We start from the raw sequence: 21,761 nt of genomic DNA on the forward strand, positions 1-21,761 counted from the left end.
TGATAATTATAACTATAAATGAGAATATTTATCTCCCACATTTGTCTCGGTGAACGTTTTTTTCGTGAAATTCATTTTAATCCACTGCAATTTGCAGTAACGTTTCATTTCCCGCCATTGTGATTTTACCGTAATTTTAACAATATTTGGCAACTTTGCTCGGTTTTGGCGTCATTTTTGGCGATAATTGGCGATGTCCCGTATTTTCCCGTATTTGGAATCTCAATGTCCCGTATTTCTCTCGAGGAAATATGGTCAGCCTACTTATAAGTAAAGTTAGCTCAGTGATCATGAAGAACATTTCATTTGGATTTTCAATCCTATACCCAGAATTTGCTGCCATCTATGATTTGAAAAATAGTACTAGTTGATAGTTTTTCGTTTGCTTTTTGAATAACAGATAGCAGCACAAGTCAATTTTTTTTTCTTTTTTTTTTTTTTCGTGGCCGTTATTTATTAATGAGGTTCTTGAATCACTAGATAGATAGCAGCAAAAGCCAAATTGTGGATTTGATTTCAACCATGGAGGAAAGAATAACTTTATTATTCTTTCCTCCATGGATTTCAACGCAGCTATTAACAAGGTTCTCGATGATAACGATAACAACTCAGTGAATTTCCTAAGCCCTAGGTTGGTAAAAAAGGACAGGGCGTTAAACAAGTCAAGTCAAGTCAAGTTCCAACTCTGGTCTTCATTTGTAAACAATACGGTTTTAATAAACTCGTGTTTTACTGAAGATTATTATAACTTTTTTTTTTACATTTTCGCAGTATGATTAGAATTAAATATTCTAATTCTTTTGTCTCAAAGATATGAAAAGAAAAAGAGAAAGTAATTATAAATCAAACTCTGGTTTGAGTCGTGTTAAAATGGTGTTACAATATACTCATCAAACCCGTTCAATTAATGATATGATAAAATTGTTACCATTTATAACGAATACTATTCATTACTGAGTTTGATGAAACATTCATGAAATTGATCTCTCTGCTGGATACATTTTGTTAGGAATGCTTTTTTTATTTCTAAGTGTAAATTACCTTACTGGATAAGGATGTGTAAGCTAAAGCCGACGGCGGTAAATTTGAGTTATGAAATCACTCTTGACCAGTCAAGAAATCTAGACGAGAATGGACGGGAAACAAACGTTTTTGTGTGGTAAATCAGCTGTGAAGTTTTATTGAACGGAGAAAATTTTTCCAATGAAAAGTCTTGTTTACGCTGTGTTTGCAAAATTTAGGGGTGAGGCATTGAACCTGGATCGGGGCATACACACAGCCTACTTTTGATGGGGGGGAAGGGGGCGTCACAGCCATAGTACAATCTCTTTTTGGTGATGGCGATATTTTTTTTTCGAGAGAAAGTGAAATCATGGTGATCAGTCGCCAAGAGTGAAACAAAGTCATGCTTTCAGACGTCTTTCTTGCCAAATAAAAAAAATCACTAATCACAAAAATAGCGAAAAATCTACTATGGCTGATAAAATGGAAAAAAAAGACAATAGAAATGAGCAACAATAGCAAAACATTCTACAACTAAATGAGGGTTTGAGATTAAAAATATCCTTAGACTAGATACGGTTGAAATTAACCGTTTTCCCAGCACGTTGCATTGTTTTTCTTGTTAGAATATCCCATTTCGTATTTATTTCATCAGGTTGTACATTTCATATTCCCATTTTTTTGGAAAAGCTATAGTATATCCCTTTTGGCGATTTTTTTTTTTCGAAAAATGCCTAAAAGCATGATGAGAAATCACCAAGAGTGAAACAGAGTCATGCTTTTTGATGTTTTTCTTGCCAAAAAAAAAAAAAAAAAATGGCCAACACATCGCAAAAAAAGTGATATTGCTATAGTAAAAAAAACGAAAAAAATAAACGGCAAAAACAATTAGCAAAGCACATTCTTAGACTAATTAAGGGGATAAAGATGAACAAAAATATAAAATCCTAGACCAGATATGGGATTGAAAATAATTAAAAAAGGAGTGTTAAATAAATAATGCAATGATCAGGGGAAAAAACACTCTGGGTTCAATAAAAATATGATTGCGGGATTAGACTTTAATGGCTGGTATGCAAAAAAATTGATAAAAACGGCAATATTAAATGTGCAACCTGATAAAAGAAATACAAAATGAGATATTCCAACGAAAAAACAATGTAATATGCTGGGAAAATGGTAAACTATATAGGATATACAACGTATAAACGAGAAAAGAAAAAGTTCTAAAATGCTAATGGACTCGATTCAAATGCTGCAATCCATACAGAAGCCTATTATTATCAGCAACCGCTAAAGGCAATGTCACTTTCAGGCGATAACAAACAGCATAAAAGGAAATAGCAACTCAGAAGGAAAAGGAATAATAATAGTAATAACCGACAGAAAAAAACGCCAATGGAAGAAAAAAGCCAACCATCACCGACCGAGAAGAAAAGCACCAACAAGTTAGAAAGGAAATCGCCAAAAAAAAAAAGTTGTCAAAGAAAAAAAAGGTTTATACTATAACTGTTCTGGCACAGGGAATCTCTTCAAAAGAAATCTTGAAGCAAGCCCATCTCTCCATCAAGAAATCTCATCACAGAGCAATGCACCTACAATGGTACAAATGTTCAATAATTACATCAAACTTGCAGTTTGAAAAAATAGATGGCAGCACTAAAACTTAATGCAGAACCCTAAAGAAGCACTCTTACTGTAAAGTACACATGCACCCTTCCAGTAGAACTCAGTTGGTAATAAATTGCCTATGGGGACAGAGACTGCAGTTGCGCTCAGTTTTAACACAAGAAAGTATTGAATTAAATCTATTATGAGGAAAAAAAATATGATTTGCTGTATTATTTTCAATATATCATAGTAGGGTTGGGTTAAATTTGGAGTTAGGTTGGATTTAGAGCATACTTTCCCAAACTTTTTGTCCCATCGCCCCTTTCTTCAAATTTTTTCTCTCATCATCCCCAACTCAAGCAAACCCATAGGATATCCTATGTTATACCCATAGTTTCTATAGCCTCCTTGGACGCATTATTCTTTCCCCTGCCCCCCCCCCCAGGAGGTGATAGTGCCCACTTTTGGAAGCAACAAGAAAAAGATTTCTGAAGAAGAGGGGGCGGTAGAAAAACAAAAGCTTAGGAAACTGGCGTAGAAGAATCTAATATTGATTTTATCAATATTAAAATACAGGAAAATATTTCTATTTCGTTTTATTTAAAAACTTGTGTAAGATTATCCAGAATTTTCCTAGTTTGAACTACACACTTTTATCGCTCTATTTGCTGGCTCTGTCACTTCGAAACTCTGAATTTGTGTTATAGTACCCATAAATTGTGTCATCTGCATTGTAAAAATTTTGTGCATTTCACAAGATTTATCTATATAGAAAACTGTGATATGATGGTGATGATGATATTATTATTACAAGCAGATATTAAAACTATTTTTATTGCTTTAGGGATTCTAGAGAGAATCATGTGGAACTCAATGTCTTGGCTTGCTACAGACATGGATAGCTCTACCACCATTCAGGTACTTAACAAAAACAAATCCCAGTACAGAACGGACTGAGCACGACCAGGCTTTGTCGCTTATGAGATTTTAGCTCATTGCCCTGGAGGGCGCGATTGTGCTGGAGAAAATTCTGAAAGACAAGATTGGGAGTGCCCCTTTTGTAGGGAAATCCAAATACAGTCAACGCTCATTATAATGACTGTCCGTTAGAACAACTGGTACGATAGGTCCCAAATATTTTCCTATCTTGACAAAATTTGTTGATGCGTTATAACGACTGGTACGACAGGTCCAAAATACTTTTCTATTTAAACCATGTTATATTTTGTCCAATATAATGACCAGTGAATATAATTCAATCCATTATAATGACTGAATTCAGCTCTCAGTCTCTTCCCCCCCTTTTTTCTTTCAATGAGTGCGTCAAACTTTGATCTTTGATGTAAAGAGAAGAAAGGGTATGAAACATAGATGGCTTAAAGATAAAACGTAACTTCTATGGTACTTCTACTTCTATAGAAGTAGCCATCACCTGCGCCCAATTGGTGCCGTCACTAGAAACTTTTCTTACTGTTCCGTTTTAATTTCTCACATGGTGGCTTAGTTCCATTGGGTTGATTTTTTTTCTATCTTATTTTAAATTTTGTTGCAAAATTTTACTTAATTTCTCAATACAAGAATGCACAGACAAATGAACTTATTACTTTGCTGCATATAGTGAGAAATAAATGAAGGTTTAGGCCATAAACAGTATTTTCGTAAATACAATGTACATACTGTATAATGTATTTAAATTTTGTTTTTTCCTACCAGATTATTGCAACATTATAACAAAATAAAAAATTTTCTATTCTATCATACGATATACATTTTTTTGAAATGTTCAATGTAAGGACCTTTCAATATAAAATCCATTTATAACAAAGAGAGTTGTTGTAACGAGCGTCGACTGTATTTCCATTATTTTCAACTTTACTTGATATACTCATGTATAAGTTGACCTCCAAAAATCAGCGCATTTTTTTAAAGGGGAAAAAATTAGTTATATATTTTCATGTAATAAAAGTTACAATGAAAAATGATTCAAACTTTCTAAATTATTTCTTCTGATTCTCCGAGCTCTACATCGAAAAGCCAAGTCATCATACTGTGTGACATTTTTGTTTTCATCTTCAACCGTGCTGTCATCACCGTCATCACTTTCAAAGAAAATGCTGTCTTCAGTTCTGTTCATCGTGTTACTGATATAAAACTTTTTAAAGGATTTTATTATGCTTTCGGTGGAAACAGAATTCAGCGCCTACTGGTAAACGAGGCCAATGTTGGGTTTCTTTAAGCCACTACTTTTTGTAGTTTCTTAATCTTTGGAACTCATCCATTCAGTCCATAAATTCCTTAAGTAATCTTTGAAAGACTTGTTGATACGTTTAAATGCTGTAAAATTGATGTTAGTTCACTGGGTATCAAAGCCAATGATGTTTTTGATATTTTTTGCTTTGGCTTTAACATCATTGGTTCTGTGGGATTTGAACATAGCTACAAAATTACTCTACTGAATAGTGACGCCGTCTAAAGTATTCCAATGACATCACAGATCTTCAAGTGTGGAGGCCATATAGCTTTTGATTTGGGGGGGGGGGGGGGTTGATATTATTTTCTCCTCAAAAACTGACCTGTGTATAAGCTGACCCCTCCAAATTAAGGAACAAAATTTTCGCTAGAAAAACTTGGCTTATGCACAAGTATTTAGGCTATTTATCATGTTATTTAACTTATATGAGTTCAAAAAAAAAACAAATTCTGTCAAGTTGGTGACAGTTGTGTCAAATTCAGTCAATAAAATTAGTTTGATGCTGAAGCTTATGTCATGATAGCAATAACACTTGCAATCAACAAAGTCAAGAAAAATCTGTAATTTTTAAATATATGTAATTTAAGCTCTGTGGCACGAATCAACAGTTATAAATTTAATGGTTTTATAATGCTGAAAAAAGAGCTCATTTTTTATCCAAATCAAATTGGTTGTGAACAAATAAAGGCTATTTGAAAAGCACTATCAATACTAATAACTTCAAAATTTGTTTTCCATATCTGTATATGTTGCATGAAGTAACATACCACTGAGATGAATACTGCTGCATATGAACCATTCAGACATTGTTTCCAAAATGAAACGAGTTAAAAGAGAAATGTGGAATATGGAGACAATAATTTATTTAAAATAATTTAAAATTTCCTGAAAATATGTATTTGAAGTCGTTTTAGTTGTTCCAAAATCAAATTTTCATAAGGCATTTAACAATTTGTAAAAAAATATTAGGGTAGGCTGTGTTGAGATACATTGTTATGTTAAAGTTTTAACCTAAATACATAAATTAGTAAGGCAGTAGCAGCTTTGCATTTTTTAGAAGCATCGTTCTTAAAAAAACTTACATGTCTTCTTATAATTTACTTTGCATCGAGGAAGAGAGTTGATAGACTCTCTTTGGACTTTGGAAGACTCCTCGAAAAAAGAGTGTAATGTATTGTGAGGAGAGACAAAACTTATAGGATACTGAAATTATGCTATGAAAAAAAAACAACTTTTTTTGCGTCTTTTTTTTAAAAATTATGCTATTATGTTGTCTGAGAGGGTACCCCCCCCCCCTCCATCCTACTTTTTCTAATTTTTTGAGTGGGAGCCCTGCATCAGCCAATTCATCAATACGAAAGTAAAATTTAAAATTGCCCTGTTAGTTATTATAAATGAACTATGGTTTGTTTTATCACCACAATAGTTTTATTAAAATCTCTGTTAGTTTAAATTTTATTTTGCTTATAACTTGCATAAAAACAACAAATACTGTAGTTAATGGCTAACTAACTCTGGCCCTTGTTTCTGATGTGACAAATTATGAACTGTAAATTTATGTATAATACAGAAATTTCATTTGCCATTTCTCAGTTGATTGAAAAAATTAATCAAATTTTAAAATTAATTAATTTTGGTTATCACATATTATGTGAGAAATTGACTACTTTTAATTTTAAAAAAGTAAATGTTCTGTGTTTTTATTTTTATTTTGTTTGAATGTTATCATATTTTCATTGACAGGCAGGGATAGTTACAACTGCTTTGATCTTTTCTGCTGTTGTACTGTGGAAACTGTTGAGGCCAGCAAGAAAATATGAACTTCCTGCCAGAGACGTCACAAAAGGACATAGATGGTCCTCTATTGACATTTTTTCCAACACCGCTTACTGCAGTATATGTAATACTTTGATTGTGGATGGGTACTATTGTGACTCGTGTGGTGTTTGTGCAGATGATCCATGTCTTAAAAAAGCAGACAGAACTCTTAACTGTAAGCTGCTGTCAACAAATGACAGTTCACTGAAACATCATTGGGTGAAAGGTATGTTTTTAAGAATATGATGTTAGACAAATTTTACCTTCAGATTTAGATGCACGAATGAAAAGCATCCTTAGTTTGCCAATGATTCATACTAGTCATAACTCTGATTTTAGGAAAATGTGAGAAGGGAACCAAAATGTCATGTCATCATGAAGTCATTTAGAGTCAACTTTAGCCAAGTTCATTAAAACTTGGTTGCAGCTGGTTTGCAGTGTATTGTTTTATTCCTTGGGTGGTAAATCACTACGACTTCAACACTTGGAATCTTAATTTAGGAATTGACAGATCAAAAAAAAAATTAGGCACCAAACAAATTTCTCAGGAGCCAAGAATATATATTTTTTTTCCAGAGAAAAATTGTCCTACAAAACTTTTTTTTAACTTTTCAGAAACGTGGTGATTTCTTTGCATGGTGGTAGTATGTATTGATGTTAATTTTCTTCAGATCCTAATTTTGCAATCTGCAATAGAGAATTTTAGGTACCAATTCTTATTTTTCAGTTGCCACGGTGATCTCATGCTTGGGATTTGTCAAACCCTATCTTAATAACATTATATATTAATGAAATAAACAAGGCTTTCGTTGATATTATGTAAAGTAAAATTCAAGGTTTTTGGGTTTTTTGGCCAACATGACAAAGTTTTTGTCTTTCGATGCTTCATTCACACAGGTGGCAAACATTTTAAAAAATTAAAATCTAACGTAGCAGTGGGAAAAAGGCTACTACATACGCCTTCTTTCTGCTTGAGTCACACTGATTCTTGGGGGATTGGTCTGTGGAGCTAGATTTTTCTCATTGGCAAAAGTTATTCCCAAGTGCTCTTGATAATGCTTGGGGATTTCAATCCCATCATTTTTAAGACACAGGAAACCAAACACTGTTGATCTCCATCCTCTCTGAGATGATGAATTTTACATTATATATTAACTTATGTTAATCTAAATATCTTTATAATATGATTTGCTACAAAGTGCCTTGGCCCATTTGAAGTATTATATTCTCTTTGTATTGAGTGTTGTGAAAGTCTATGCTAACGTTTAATTCAAAATTTTATTTTTTCTCAATTTTTATTTCTTATTCTGATCTTTCAGGTAATTTGCCTCATAATTCAATCTGTGATGTTTGTGATATGGAATGTTGCACGGAAGCTTGCCTTAAAGACTTTCGTTGCTGCTGGTGCCAAAGAACAGTTCATACAAAGTGTCATTCAAAAATCTCAGAGTATTGTGACTTTGGCCACTACAAATCATTTATAGTGCCACCATTTTGTGTTTCATTGAAACTTGCCGGTTTGAAAGGTCGTAGACACCTTGTAGTAGGTGGGGTCCATCCACCATCTTACACACCATGGAACCCTCTTATTGTTATTGCAAACAGAAAAAGTGGTGATAACGAAGGAGAGCTTATACTCAGATCATTCCGTTCTTTTCTGAATCCATGCCAGGTAATTTAAGACTTATGCACTTGGGGTTGTAAAGAAGTTGATGATGTTGCATATGTACATTCAAACCTCTGTTAGTTAAGGTTGAAAGCATAATACACTTTTGGGAAAGGGGACACCTACACATACAAAAAAATTATGTTACAATCCATGTCTGAAGTCTAGAGTCTTTGCAAAGTGGCTAATGTATGTACACTTTGCAAAGAACAACTAGACCTAAGTCTTTTACTTTATAGTTTTTCAACACTACTCAGATGTTAACCACTATTTCTTATGTTTTGTTTCTTTTTTTTTTAGTTTTAAGGTGACAATCTTTTTTTTAAAAAAATTCTATTTCAGCTTTGAATCTTTTTATAGTCCATTCACGTACTTGAGTTTCTAAATACACAAACTTCACTTCAGCAAACTTATATTGAATTTCTTGAAGTAACAAAGTTTTTTGGGGTTATGTTAGATTTCCTTTATATATACAGTGATACCTTGGCTAACGAAGATGATTCATTCCAGAATGACTTGTTAGCTGACATGTAATTTCCCATAGGTTTCTACGGAAACTATGGTTTAATTCATTCTAGTAACTGCCCAGTTTTTTAAAACACCAAGGAGCGCTGTAAAAAAGACAAACTGACCAAAGACTAAAATGAACAGTTTCAAAACTAGATAAATGAGAATTTATAGGAAGATGAGAAATAGAGGTACATCTGGATAAAGATTCCGAGGTGGACCTGAGTTGATCAGACTCAAGTGACAGAAATTCTGATGCTGATTGGCCCTCAAATTCATTGGCTGTGTTATGTTATCGCGAGCATCCATATCAATGAAAATGTTCACTAGCTGAATCTTCATTCGTTAGCTGAGTCAGAAAAATCACAAAAAAATTTCATTACCCAAAAAATTTGCAAGTCAAGGTATCAATGTATATAATGTTATTTTGTATGACTTTGTACATCTGTTAGTATTTTTTATATTTCCGTTTTCCCAACTAAAAATGCTTGACCCTTTTGTTTCATCTATATTTTGACATCAAAACAAGAATACACAAATGTGTTTGCATTTACTACCTTGCGCTCACCTTTTCTTTCCTTCTTTTTTATACTTTCCAATCATTAAACAGCTATGAGCTATGAAAAGCAAATATATTTTTTAAAATCTACAATTGGTCACTTTTGTGCATCAACTCTATCAGATAAGATCATATCTGTGTATGGAGTGTTGGCACAGTCAATCTGTTGGATGTGACATTCTCAAGCGGTAAGATTTTGAACCAACTAGCAAGCAATCTCACATATTTCAATAGACTCATGTTATTGTTTGTGGAAGAAGACACTAATAATTTTGTTCGTTAAAATTCTTTTCTAAGACTTCTCTTTGTCCATCTATGTGTATTTCTGTATGCTTTCTACAACCTTTGACAAATATTCATGGAACTTACATACATATTAAACAAAACTCTGTTTTTCCCTCAGTCAGGACAAGCAGCACCCTTCCTCACAATCTTGATACTTAAAAAAAATTGGGATTAGAAATACTGACTGTGATGGAAAAATTAACTGATTAGTTCACATATCTTTTTGTGAATGGTTGTATGATTTCGTCTTTTTTTTTGGTCATTTCCATACTATCAGTATTTTGTTATCTTAAATCAGTGTAAACAAATGGAAAAAATTTAGAACTAAAGTTATTATATGTTACCTGTACTGTTATTTATCAGAAATTATGGTACTTGAACCAAAAGTCCTATGCCCCAACACAAAATGCCACCTTAACAATCATTCTATAAGCTTGCTTGTATGGCTTTCTTTAAGAGCTCAAATTGTACAGTCTATTCAAAGAATGTTTTTTAAAGCAAACTTTTTCAGAGTTGCGATGTTAATTTTTTTTTTTTTTTTTTGTAGATTTTTATTTTGTTCATTCAGAAACTCTGAAAACACATGGACCTCTGGTTATTGTAGATGCTTCTACGTTGTGGGCAGAAGTATTTCTGTTAAACTTTTATAAGTTAACAATTTAAATGAACTCTTTTAATATGCAACTTTTTTCCACTCTTTCTTTTTTTTGACATAACTGAGTATTTTCTTTTTTCAGGTCATTGACTTGGATGAATTGCAGCTAGAAAATGGGCTAGAGTGGTGCCATCTAATACCTGATCATGTATGCAGAATTCTGGTTGCTGGTGGTGATGGGACTATTGGCTGGGTTTTGAATGCTATTGACAAATTAAAAATTGATGTAGGTTTTTATCGGATAGGATGTAGGTATTCTTTATAAGTTGATATTGTATTTCTATAAAAAGTGAATCCAATAACTAAAATATGTATTATACATTGTTTTGATTGCAGCCACAACCGCAGGTATGCATACTGCCTTTGGGTACAGGCAATGATCTTTCTCGTGTTCTTGGATGGGGCAGTAGCTACTCTGGTGAAATTGAAGTCAAGAAAATTCTAGATCAAATTTCTGTTGCTACTGTTTCAAAATTAGATAGGTATAATTCATAGGTTTAGCCTCATGTTAGTTTTATCTGATCTATAAGACAATGTGGATTTCTTAACATTATGAAAATATTGATGAGTCATAGTCGAGTACAGTATATTTTAACATGATTTATGAGAAAACACTTATTAATTCGTTAGGCTAAGTACATATGTATAATCTTTTTAAAAAAGTTAAACCCACATATTTTTAAAATCACAGATAGTTCTTTGTTAAATTTTTGTGGCTTAACAGTTCAGAGCAGTGAAATAATAGACGCAGTGTTTTGACTGACTGGAGTTTATTGTGCTTCTCACTATTTCATTTTCAATTATTTTGTAAGAAGTTACATTTTGGGCATAAAGAGTTATATTAACTACAGCTGTATTGATATGATTTTAGTTAATAGTTCAGCTGAGGATATCAAAAGTTCAGTACCCATGTGATTAAAAGAATATATAACAATATAAAAATATTCAAATTTTATGTTTTCAATCACAGATGGATGGTCAAGATAAAGCCCAGACATTTTGGTATTCGTTTGCCATCCAAGGTAATCAGGCTTACATCAAGATTTTTCTTAATGTGTTACTTACTACATGAAGTTAAAAAAAAAGTAGCATAGTTGTAATTATCTTTTCTTATACCTGCATATGTTAATGTATTCTGTGGTTATGTGTAGTAAAATGAGATGTTTTAATGAGATTTTCCCAGTAATGTTTTGTATTTGGGCATGTTAAGATAGTACAGTAAATCTCTTTAGCAGACACAGGCAGGACAAAAAAAAGACTTGACTGTCAAAGAGAGGTGATTGTGAAGAAAAAGGAATTCTCCTACTGAACCCTTGAAAATACTTCATTTTGAAATAAATCTAGTTTTTATAATATAAGTTAGAGATTGTGCGTGGGACATAAAAAATTACCAGTTTTCCAGTGGCAGATTAAAGTCTGTCGAGACCCCGGGCGCAAAAGAAAATATTGGGCCCCTCTACATTAGAAAATAATGTGAAGTTTGGGTTTTTCAGGGCTCTTTATAGGAATTGGGGCCCCGTGTGCATGCTCTGTGTGCCCGCAGTTAAATCTGCCTCTTCAATTTCTTATAAATAAGCCACACTCAGAAAAATAAAAAACTTTTTCGGGGAAATGACGCTGCTTTGTATAAGCTGCAGTCTTACACAACACTAGTAACTCAGTGTCATACGTTTCGCTAATTGTTCTAGTTTTCCCCCAAAGTTTTATAATAACACTGACTAAACATAAGGCATTATCTTGGAAGAAGAACATGTTTTTTAGCCAAAATTGGAAATAAGAGCATACAAAAAATTGTTCACAAAAATTCATTAAAATACCTCAAATTCACAAAAAAAAAAAAAAAATATTGAATTTGTTTGAATGAACCTCAAGAGCAAAAAATTAACTTTGCAAGCTTTTCAGCCATGGTTTTATTATGGGATGATGAATTTTCGAACAAAGAATGTGTCTGTAACAAGACCCACTGTTTTAAGTGGAATAAATAATGAAAATAGTGTCTGTGACTGTATTTGAGGATGAAAATATTGGGTGACCATACAGTAAAACCTCTCTTTTGCAGACACCAGTGGGACAAAAACTTTGTCTGTCAAAAAGGGGTGACCATTAATCAGGGGTTTGAAATGCTTACTTTTATTATACAGGGTGAAATTATAATTCAGCCGTAAAAAAGGGGTGACTGCATATGAGGCATGTCTGTTAAGAGGGGTTTTCCTCATTCCCCCAGGGGTTCAAATGCATTATTTAAATTTTTATCTCATTTTTAAAGTTTGTCTCGTGAATTATTTGGCCACAAAAGAAGGGTAATTGTAGAGGGGTTTTACTGTATGATGTATTACTGGTGATGTATCGCAACAAAGCATGAAAGATTTAGAATGAATGTGAAAGTCAATAAAGTCAATATTGAATAAATAAATAAATAAGTAAAACTTATTTACTGAAATAAAATTTGGCCAGATGGCACAATATGGTGAATCGATTATAAATACCTTCCTATGTGCTCAATTACTTCTAGTTCATGCCTTACAATTTTATTTTCTCTTTCTGAATTTTAGGAGTTTGTCATGAATAACTATGCATCAGTTGGCGCTGATGCATTGGTGGCTTTGAATTTCCACAAAACAAGGGAATCCAAGTTCTACCTATTTAAAAGCAGACTTTTAAACAAGGTATCTTATTTGTGAAAAGTTCTTACTCTTTAGCAAACTCAACAGAATTGAAGTTATTCATCTAGATACTATAATTATATATTATGAGTTATATCCCACTCAGGTTCTAGTAATATAATTTCATTCATATATTTACAGTTTCTGTACTTTATTTATGGTACTAAAGATTGTCTGGACAGAGAATGTAAGAATCTACATCTGAAATTAGAGCTGTATTTAGATGATAAACTAGTCAAACTTCCTGAGCTGGAGGCTGTCATTATCTTGAACATTCCAAGTTGGGGTGGAGGTGTAAAACCATGGAACATGGGTCCAGTTGAAGAAGAATACGTCAATCAGAGGTTTGCAATAGTTTTCTTTCTTTCATTTTTTTACAATGCTTTTGAAGAAAAATACCAATGCTTTTATTAAAGCTGTTAGTTGTTCAGTATAAAATATTTCCAATAAGTGAGACATGGTGAGGATTTTGCTGTGCTTTTGAGGAATTTGTTGGTTGGAGCAGTAGAAACATTGTAACTCATTAGCAGTAAGGTTGCTAAAAAAACTTAGTGGTATCGCTGTAAAGCAAAGGATGACCAAATTGTCTGTCTGTTGAGTGTGTATATTTAATTACAATTTGTGTAGATGACTAGCTATGATACCTGGCACTGTCCAAGGTTTTCTCACTATATTAAGAGAATTGAAGTGACAAACCATTATAAAGGAATAAATATGGCTGAGACACATTTTTAGGGAACCATGGTTATCAAAGTTAAAGATTCTGAAAGTCATTGTTGCCTTATGGTTTTTGTCCATTTCGGGCATTTGCCCTGCTGTGATGAACTTATAAAATAGTTTATCATTCAAGTTGGATCCTGTTTCATATATATGCAAAATTTGTTGACTGTCTAAATTTGTAGATTTGTATGGAGAACTTACACCCAGACAGACATACACACACAGAAAATCAATTTTATATATTGTCCCTCACATGCCAGAAGCATGAATGTGCAAATTTGCCATTTTTTAATCAGCTGATTGTATATTTTATTTTGCTATTTAAGTTTTGCCTGAAACATGAAAGTGTACCCCTATTGAAACACGCAGTACAAAAATTTTTATGAAATTAACTTCCATAGAGTAACATAAGTAGAGTAAAAATTCAGACGTTATTTCCCATGTTCTCTTTTTTCAAGAACATTGCACATTCATGCTTCTGACATGAAAGGGACAATATGTAGATATTGGATCTTAAAATTGATGCAGATTCCATTATCTCAAATTTTCAATTTACCGATGTAGGCTTTACCGAATTATATTGGATAAACAAGTTTTTATTATAATTTATAAAAGTAGTTTTGGTGTAATTAAAATGCATTTTAACAAACTATCATTTCTCTAGGAATGCAAACAGAACTCAGAGGCAGATTTATTGCTTTGCCACCTGTGGGCTACACAAATTTCTCTGCTTTTCTTCCATTCTAGTCCAATTTTCTTGATCACTCATTTTGTAAATTTACTGCCCTGGGCTATAGCCCGCTTATTCCCTCCCTCTGTAAATGTATGTCTGTCTCCCTTTTTTGGCCATTCCCATGCTTACACACAATCTTGATCTTATGGGTCATCCGAGTAAGCACTTCCATGCTTACACACACTTTGGGTCACTTTTTCTTCTTTTTGTCTCTTCCATGCTCACACACCCTCTGAGTCACTCTTTTGGTTGCTCTCACTGATCTGATCATACTCCAAGTCACTCTTTTGATTATTAACATGGTTGCACACTCTGTAGCTTACTTTTGGTCATTCACATGCTTGCACACTTTCTTAGTCATTCTTTTTGTCATTCACTGATCTGATCATACTCCAAGTCACTCTTTTCATTAACATGATTGCACACGCTCTAGCTCACTTTTGGTCATTAACATTCCTGCACACTTTCTTAGTCACTCTTTTTGTCATTCACTGACTTGATTCCTTGCTCTCTAGGTAACTCCTATGCTTAAACACTATATCACTCTTGTGGTCATTTACTGATTAGGCTCCTGGTCTCTCTTTTGGTTTGGTCACTCACATACTTTCACATTGTTTTGGTTGCTCATATGCCTGTACAATTTTTTGATCGCTCACATGCTTGCATACATTCTGGGTCATTTTTGATCATTCACATGCTTCCACAGTTTTGGTTGCTTACATTCTTCACTTTGACATTGCTTTGGTTGCTCACATGCTTGCACACATTTTCGGTCACACTGATTTAGTCCCTCGCTCTTTAAGCAGAGACTGATTTATGGTTTTACCTTCTGTGAACCATAAAAATTTTGCTGCTCTACTCCCATTCTACTAATTTTTTTAACCATTCATTCCTAAAATTTGCCATCCTTCTGAGCTTTTGGCCAGGGCTATTAAGCATCCCACCTTTTAAATATGCTTCTGATAAAATCTTGAAAATAACTTGTCGAATATAAGGATAAATAGGATATCATATGGTTTTAAATTGATGGACAATATATATTTTGAGTGATATTTTATTTATAATCAAAAAATTTTATGTGATTATTTATAATCACAGATACGATGACAGGCTGTTGGAAGTTTTTGGGGTATATTCTGCTTTCCACATCGCCCAGTTGCAAATTGGATTATCTGAACCGATTCGTTTAGGGCAGGCTAAACATGTAAAGGTATGTTCATGCATTTATGTTTGATAAGGTGAAAAATTAAGTTAAATATGTAAATTTTTTGCCCTTCTATTAAAAAAAAGCAAAATGAAGGCTTTATCAATTACCATTGGTCAGTGAAAGTGCCTGTAACATGTGTGTATACTATAATTTACTTCCCACCATGTACCATAATTGTGCTATCTCATGAACTTGAAGCACAAAGTCCTGTACTGTTATTGGTATAACCTATAACCCGTGGGCTATCAAAATCCCTAAATGAAGGGCTATGTACTGAATTTTTTGATTTTGGAGAGAGTTTTTTCTCCTGTGGGTTACTCTTTCTTCTCTTCTGAAAGTAACGTTAATTTCACAGCTGCCTACCTGCATTCAAAGCGTATCTGCTGCATAAATTTGCTTTAGTTCCCATAAGATTGCACACATGCTTTTGCGAAGAATCGAAAAGGGGATTGGTTCACTTGTTTAAATTATCAAAATGTTTCGGAGATCATTGGGAAAAAACAGGATCTGTAAAAACTCGAGCTAAAATATCCAGTAAAATATCATCTAGCCATGATCCCCCATAGGATTCCCAACAGCAATCCGCAGGACCTCCTCATAATATCGGCGATTTGCGGGCCCCTCGTGTTACAGTTGAAGAGAATGAGATGTTTGCACCCTCTCTTACTCAGACGCCCTCTCCTACAGAGAATTGTTCTCTATATGCAATTAAAATTATTTGCTGGGATGTTGCTTAACATTATATCACCAACAGAACTATCAACTCTGTATGATGAATGTGTTGTACTGCAATGCAAAGAATTGCAAGTAGTGACATAAGTTCAGAGAATAGATAGATATTGGGCAGACATATTTGAACTTTGTAACCTTGAAAGTAGCTCAAAGTTCAAATTTTGCCAGTTTTGGTGAAGGCTTTTTTAGCTTTAACACATGGTAATGCAGACAGTGAAAGAGTTCGGTGTTAACTAAAGTCTGCTTGAACAGTGAAAAATCTGTCCTTCCAATGCATTAATGGAACAAAACACACAAAATCTTATGTTCAAGGATATGAAAATTTGAAAGAAGTTGTCATTGAGATGCTGTACTTCTGAGAGCAACTCACGATTTGGATAGAAAATATTGTAACAGGTCTCAGGCTGAGAAAACAGCAAAAGAAAAAAAAAACACTTTTAGAGTGTTAATTTGTTAACATGCTGTTATGTTAAGAAATTGTTTAAGTAAATAAGGTATTTTTTATATATATATATCTCTTTTTTGCATTTCGTTTTTAATGTTAATCATTTCTTCAAATTCTGTGAGAAGCTAACTTTTTTTTCACGGAAAAACTTTCTGTGTTATCTGTTTTTGCTGTAGCAGGATGAATAAGATTTTGGTGTGCCGTTACATCGAGGAGCATACAGTAATCAAGACCCTGTTAATTTTTTATGCCGTTAAAAGAAATAAGTTTCTGTGAAATCTTTCGTTTTTTTATTGAATTTAGTGTAACTCATGAATCTGAAAATTTTATTTTTTATTATAGATACGATTGCATGAAAGAATTCCAATTCAAATAGATGGTGAACCATGGGAACAGATACCTGCTGAAATTAACATAAGCTTTAATAATCAAGCAACTTTCCTGCAGAATCGACGTTCAGAATAAGCTTCTTTCCAACTGAACTATTTTTTTTTTGCTGAACAGATGTGGTATATGTAAGCAGGGAAAGTATTGTAAGATAGCTTCTGTGATTGTTTACTTTAATAGTATTTTTCATATTTTATGTCCAGATTTTTGAGATCTCACTTATATGTAAGGATTTATTTAAATTTTAGTAAAGTAGAGGGAGTTCCAGTTGTGAACAAGAAACAAGTCTCAAAATTTGTCCCAGTGTATATCAGTGTTTTACTCTTTTATAAGAAAATAAATATTACAGATTATTGCTCATAGGAAAAATTGTGTTTTCATCAAAGTGCGATATAAAAAAAAGAAAATCTGGAGTTTTCATTGTAAACTAGATGTAAATATTTCATTGGATGGAAAAATGTAAATCAAATCAGTGAAGCATGAATTTATCACTTTATAAATTGAAATAACGACATGAATTCTTAAATTGCATGTAAACATTTAAACTTTTTTTCCCATCAGTGCAAATGTATAGAACATTTTTTAACTAGCAACAATATCCGGCGCTGCCTGAGTTTTCTACATATGCTGGGAGCATTAAGGCAGTGACAAACCAATGTATAAATAAACCAAGGGATAAATGAGTGAAATGCATTGTTTGGGAACCATGGTAACCAAAGTAAACATTCCAGAAGTCATTAAGTCATTGTTGAGGTCCAAGAACCATCGTTGTCACGCTTTGACTATTTTGGACAGGGGGTACACAACCTTTTCAGTCTGCAGACCAGATATGTGGTATTTCTGCTACTCGCGGGCTACAAACTGGAATATATAACCCATAGTTTATAGGACATTCCTGTAATTTTTTCCATCCTGACTTTCTAAAAATGGTCCCAATTTTCACCAAATCTTACATGAATTTCTATTTTTTAATGAAATAAAGGATTGAGATTATAAACCCATACAATAATTATTACTCTAGTTACAATTATAGTCAGAGAAATATATTCATTTCACATAATTGACAAACATGCTTTTTTTGGTGAATTACATTTCAATCAATTGTGTGTTTCAGTAGACCTCTATTTCCCGCCATTCTCAATTTTTCAACCCTTATATTCACCTTTGACAATTTCTTTTTGGCAATAATTAGCCACTTTACTTCCCTTTGACAATTTTTTGGCTATGACTTGTAAGGATATAGATTTCCATATTTTTAAAATGGTAATATGATCAGACCTTTTTTTACTGGAACACCTTCCATGGGCCTATCAATTGTGCACCCTCAATTTTGGGCATTTGCTCAGCTCTGGTGAACTTTTTAAGTAGCCTATCAAGTCGGGTTCCGTTTGGTGTATATATAATCAAAATTTGATCTATTTTTAAATTCTAGATTTGTTTATAGAACACACATAGAAAGTCAACTTTATACAGGGTGTTCTGTTAATGTACCAACAAACTCAGAGGGTTGTTAGTAGCCATCAAGAGGAACAAAAATTGCAATGGAACATGGTGTCACAAACCACATTGAGAGGGTGAAAATCGCAAAAAATGCATGCAGGCTCAGAGTCCAGAGGGGATGAAAGGTGGATGTCAGTTGATTGCTGAATGCATTTGCTCACCATATCTGATGTTACCACCATTTATGTGGTGCCGGAGGATCTCATGGCGTGGATTGTTGTCTCTGTGGCAGATATTAAAAGCGTACCTGGTATCTTCGAACGCTCGTCTGGGAATCTTTTTTTACGTTATTGTAGACTCTGCAATAAAGTCAGTGGCCGCCACTTCCAAGAACTCTTGTAATAATTAATCAAAAAAATCTTTTTGTAGTTATTATTATACTTTTTGTGGTTCTAGCGTGATGTTGAAACCTGCATGTGTTTTTTACCTCCTTAACATGGTTTGCGACACCATGTTCCATTGCAATTTTTGTTCCTCTTGATGTCTACTACAGGGTTCCCAGCGACCTGGAAGTCAAAGGATAAATCTACATTTAAGTGGTTTACCTTCGCTTTTTCGATGGAAGATTATTTTTCAGATCAGAAAAAATCCTTATCAGCATTTTCCTCTAGATTCCCCTACTGACAGAAATGTCTTATCAGTTGAAGGGTAGGATTTTGCATATATATACTGGAAAACAATATTGGCCAAGGAACAATCTGCCCTCTGAGTAAATAGATGAAGAGATCTGAAGTGGAGAAACCCTCCTTCATCTCATGATGAATGAAGTTGTTATCTAGTCATAAGCCCTTAATGCTTTCATGCCGAAGTATTTTTTTTATTCTGGGAACTTTTACATTTTTGTAATACTGTTTGAGTATGGAACTTCTGTATTAACTAGTCTGTTTGGGGCCGTTCAAGTATTATGTAAGCAAATTTTTAGCCATTTTTGACCCCCCCCCCCCATTGTCAGCAAAATTTCGTCATCAGCTCTGCCCCTCTGAATCCTAATTCATATTTTCATAAAGGGTGGTTGATGACGTAAGCATTATCCAACCCCCCCCCCCCTGTCATCAAAAGTCAACAAATCGGAACCCCTCCCCCCCATCGATGATGATGTAATACTTGAATGGCCCCTTTTGGATGCAGATTTTGTTTTTAAGAAAAAATTAATTTGGATGCTTAACCCTTTAGTCATGCAAATGTTCAGAAATATACCGTTCTGTATGCATGAGCAAATATAAAAAAAATCCCTTTATTTGCCTTATGTAACAAATCCTTAGAAAGGAATTGAGCGAAAACTACTATGTTTTTCATTGTATACAGAGATGATCAGTTATAATCAGCGCAGTGGAAATCAAACCCTCTGTAAAACGCTATCAAGTGTTTTTTCAACGAGACTTTTCTTATAGTTTTGTGCAGGTAGCAACCCGAGAGTGGCAATATGCTTGTCTTCCACTATGAAGGTTACCGTCAGGGTCCACCGGTTCATATTCAGACAGAATATCAGAAACAAGTTCTTTACCTACTGAGCCTGGGACACCCACCAATAGATGGCGCCTTCATTTCCCACCCAACTCCACTGGTTGAAAATTGTATGGCTATATATGACCGTAGTTGGTGTGTGGGTGATAGTGCCCCAACCCAAAAAACAGTAAACCAAGAAGAACGGAAATACTCTATTTTTATACTGTACACATATCTTTGTTTTACCTCAAACAGAAAAAGAAAAATTTATATTTCAAACACCGTTTCCTTCTCTTATCAAAATGGAAAAGAAGCTGGCTCTGCTTACTGGCAGTTGATCTGACAGGTTGTTGGGGGAAGAATGGAAAACATTTGAGAGAGTGTGAAAAAGCTTTCTTTTGAAGGAAGCGAGATATCTTGGGATTGCCGAAATATAAAACATTAAGTTGAGTGAGGTATGTCTTATTTTTCCACTGAGAAAGTTGATTAAAAACATGAATATTGAAGGTAATGAGTTATGATTGATCAATCTATTGAATCAATTAATAGCAAAACAAAATGAACAAAGGGAAATAATGATGGCATTGCTTTTTTCGTCTGTATTGGTTTTATAATCATAAATTTCTCGTTTTCCAAATATTGAAAGAACTACTTTTGCCATGATTTGAATGGAGCAAATCCAGTGAGATGATAGCACTCGAAATGTAATGACCATCAAGTAAAAACATGCAGTGTTGAAAAAAAAAAACTTTTTTGGGAACCTTGAACAAACTGGTGCAGTACGCTTATTGTAAATTCACTTCATAATAAATCTATTTCATTGAATACTTGGTTGTTTTGGTCCTTATACGCATTCAAGTACTCAATGTGCTTTCTAAGACCCCCAGACCACACCAGTCTTAATTTTTCAATTCATTTACTCATAATAACAGTAGAATGAAAAGGATAAACCCTCAATTCCTTTCGGGGGGAAAGAGCAAAATAATGGGGAAGAAATGTTATGGACAATGACTGTACACCCAAACAAATAGTTGGCACCAAAACATGTTTTTTACATTATAATCCCTGTATGGAAGATTTTTTCAGTGAAAATTTGTGGCGCTAAGCTAGGTTGGCATTACAATGGAGAATGGCATAATCCTTTTAAATCTGTTTTGCTGAGGAAAAATTTCATAGGTTGAAGGAATTTTATTTATTATTAATAACTAATATCCAGTTGGTCAGAAGGTGCTACACTTTATGCCTCAATTATTAATGTAAAAAAAACTTATGTAGTTGAATTCATTTGTTTGAGTTGAGATAAAAGTTCAGTTTCCTTAAAGATTGTTCTCAGAAAATAAGTTTCTTTTGTCTAAGCAACTTTTGATTTCTTTCTGTGATATATTCTTTTGCAACATGCTCTATTACTTATTTATATAATTTGTTGTACTTTCATACTTTGGAAGTCACTAAATCTGTATAGGTTGTGATTAAATTTTTTTTTTTCAGTTCATCACAAATGGCATTTTTTACTCTTCTGTTCTTTATAGGGTGTGAATAAATGGAATAGCTTATCTCAGGGGGTCGTGAATTCT

General features: G+C 33.6%; 1 protein-coding gene across 2 annotated transcripts; it reads left to right on the forward strand.

The window, feature by feature from the left end:
- Positions 1-664: 664 nt before the first annotated feature.
- Dgkepsilon (diacylglycerol kinase epsilon) lies at positions 665-17,880 on the forward strand. Of its 2 annotated transcripts, none has more exons than XM_089236275.1 (11): positions 665-832; positions 3,458-3,531; positions 6,608-6,908; positions 8,002-8,354; positions 10,437-10,580; positions 10,691-10,836; positions 11,325-11,376; positions 12,907-13,020; positions 13,159-13,361; positions 15,569-15,680; positions 17,197-17,880. In XM_089236275.1, the coding sequence occupies exons 1-11, from the start codon at positions 814-816 to the stop codon at positions 17,317-17,319; spliced, it is 1,641 nt and encodes a 546-aa protein (XP_089092401.1). In that variant the 5' UTR covers positions 665-813; the 3' UTR covers positions 17,320-17,880. The 2 variants fall into 2 exon arrangements, with proteins under 2 accessions (XP_089092401.1, XP_089092402.1); XM_089236276.1 differs by lacking the exon at positions 665-832 and adding an exon at positions 2,541-2,605 and having other exon boundaries at positions 17,197-17,604.
- Positions 17,881-21,761: the final 3,881 nt, after the last annotated feature.

Source organism: Pholcus phalangioides, unplaced genomic scaffold, assembly GCF_987345545.1.
Source record: "Pholcus phalangioides strain wild (caught in Gottingen) unplaced genomic scaffold, Ppha-v1.0 ptg000009l_1, whole genome shotgun sequence".
NCBI classification, from domain to species: domain Eukaryota; kingdom Metazoa; phylum Arthropoda; class Arachnida; order Araneae; family Pholcidae; genus Pholcus; species Pholcus phalangioides.

Bases quoted from the DNA above. Each gene is read 5' to 3' on its own strand.
- Dgkepsilon (XM_089236275.1), top strand. The intron at 3,532-6,607 runs GTACTTAACAAA...TTTCATTGACAG, and splicing joins ATAGCTCTACCACCATTCAG to GCAGGGATAGTTACAACTGC. The intron at 11,377-12,906 runs GTAATCAGGCTT...TCTGAATTTTAG, and splicing joins GTATTCGTTTGCCATCCAAG to GAGTTTGTCATGAATAACTA.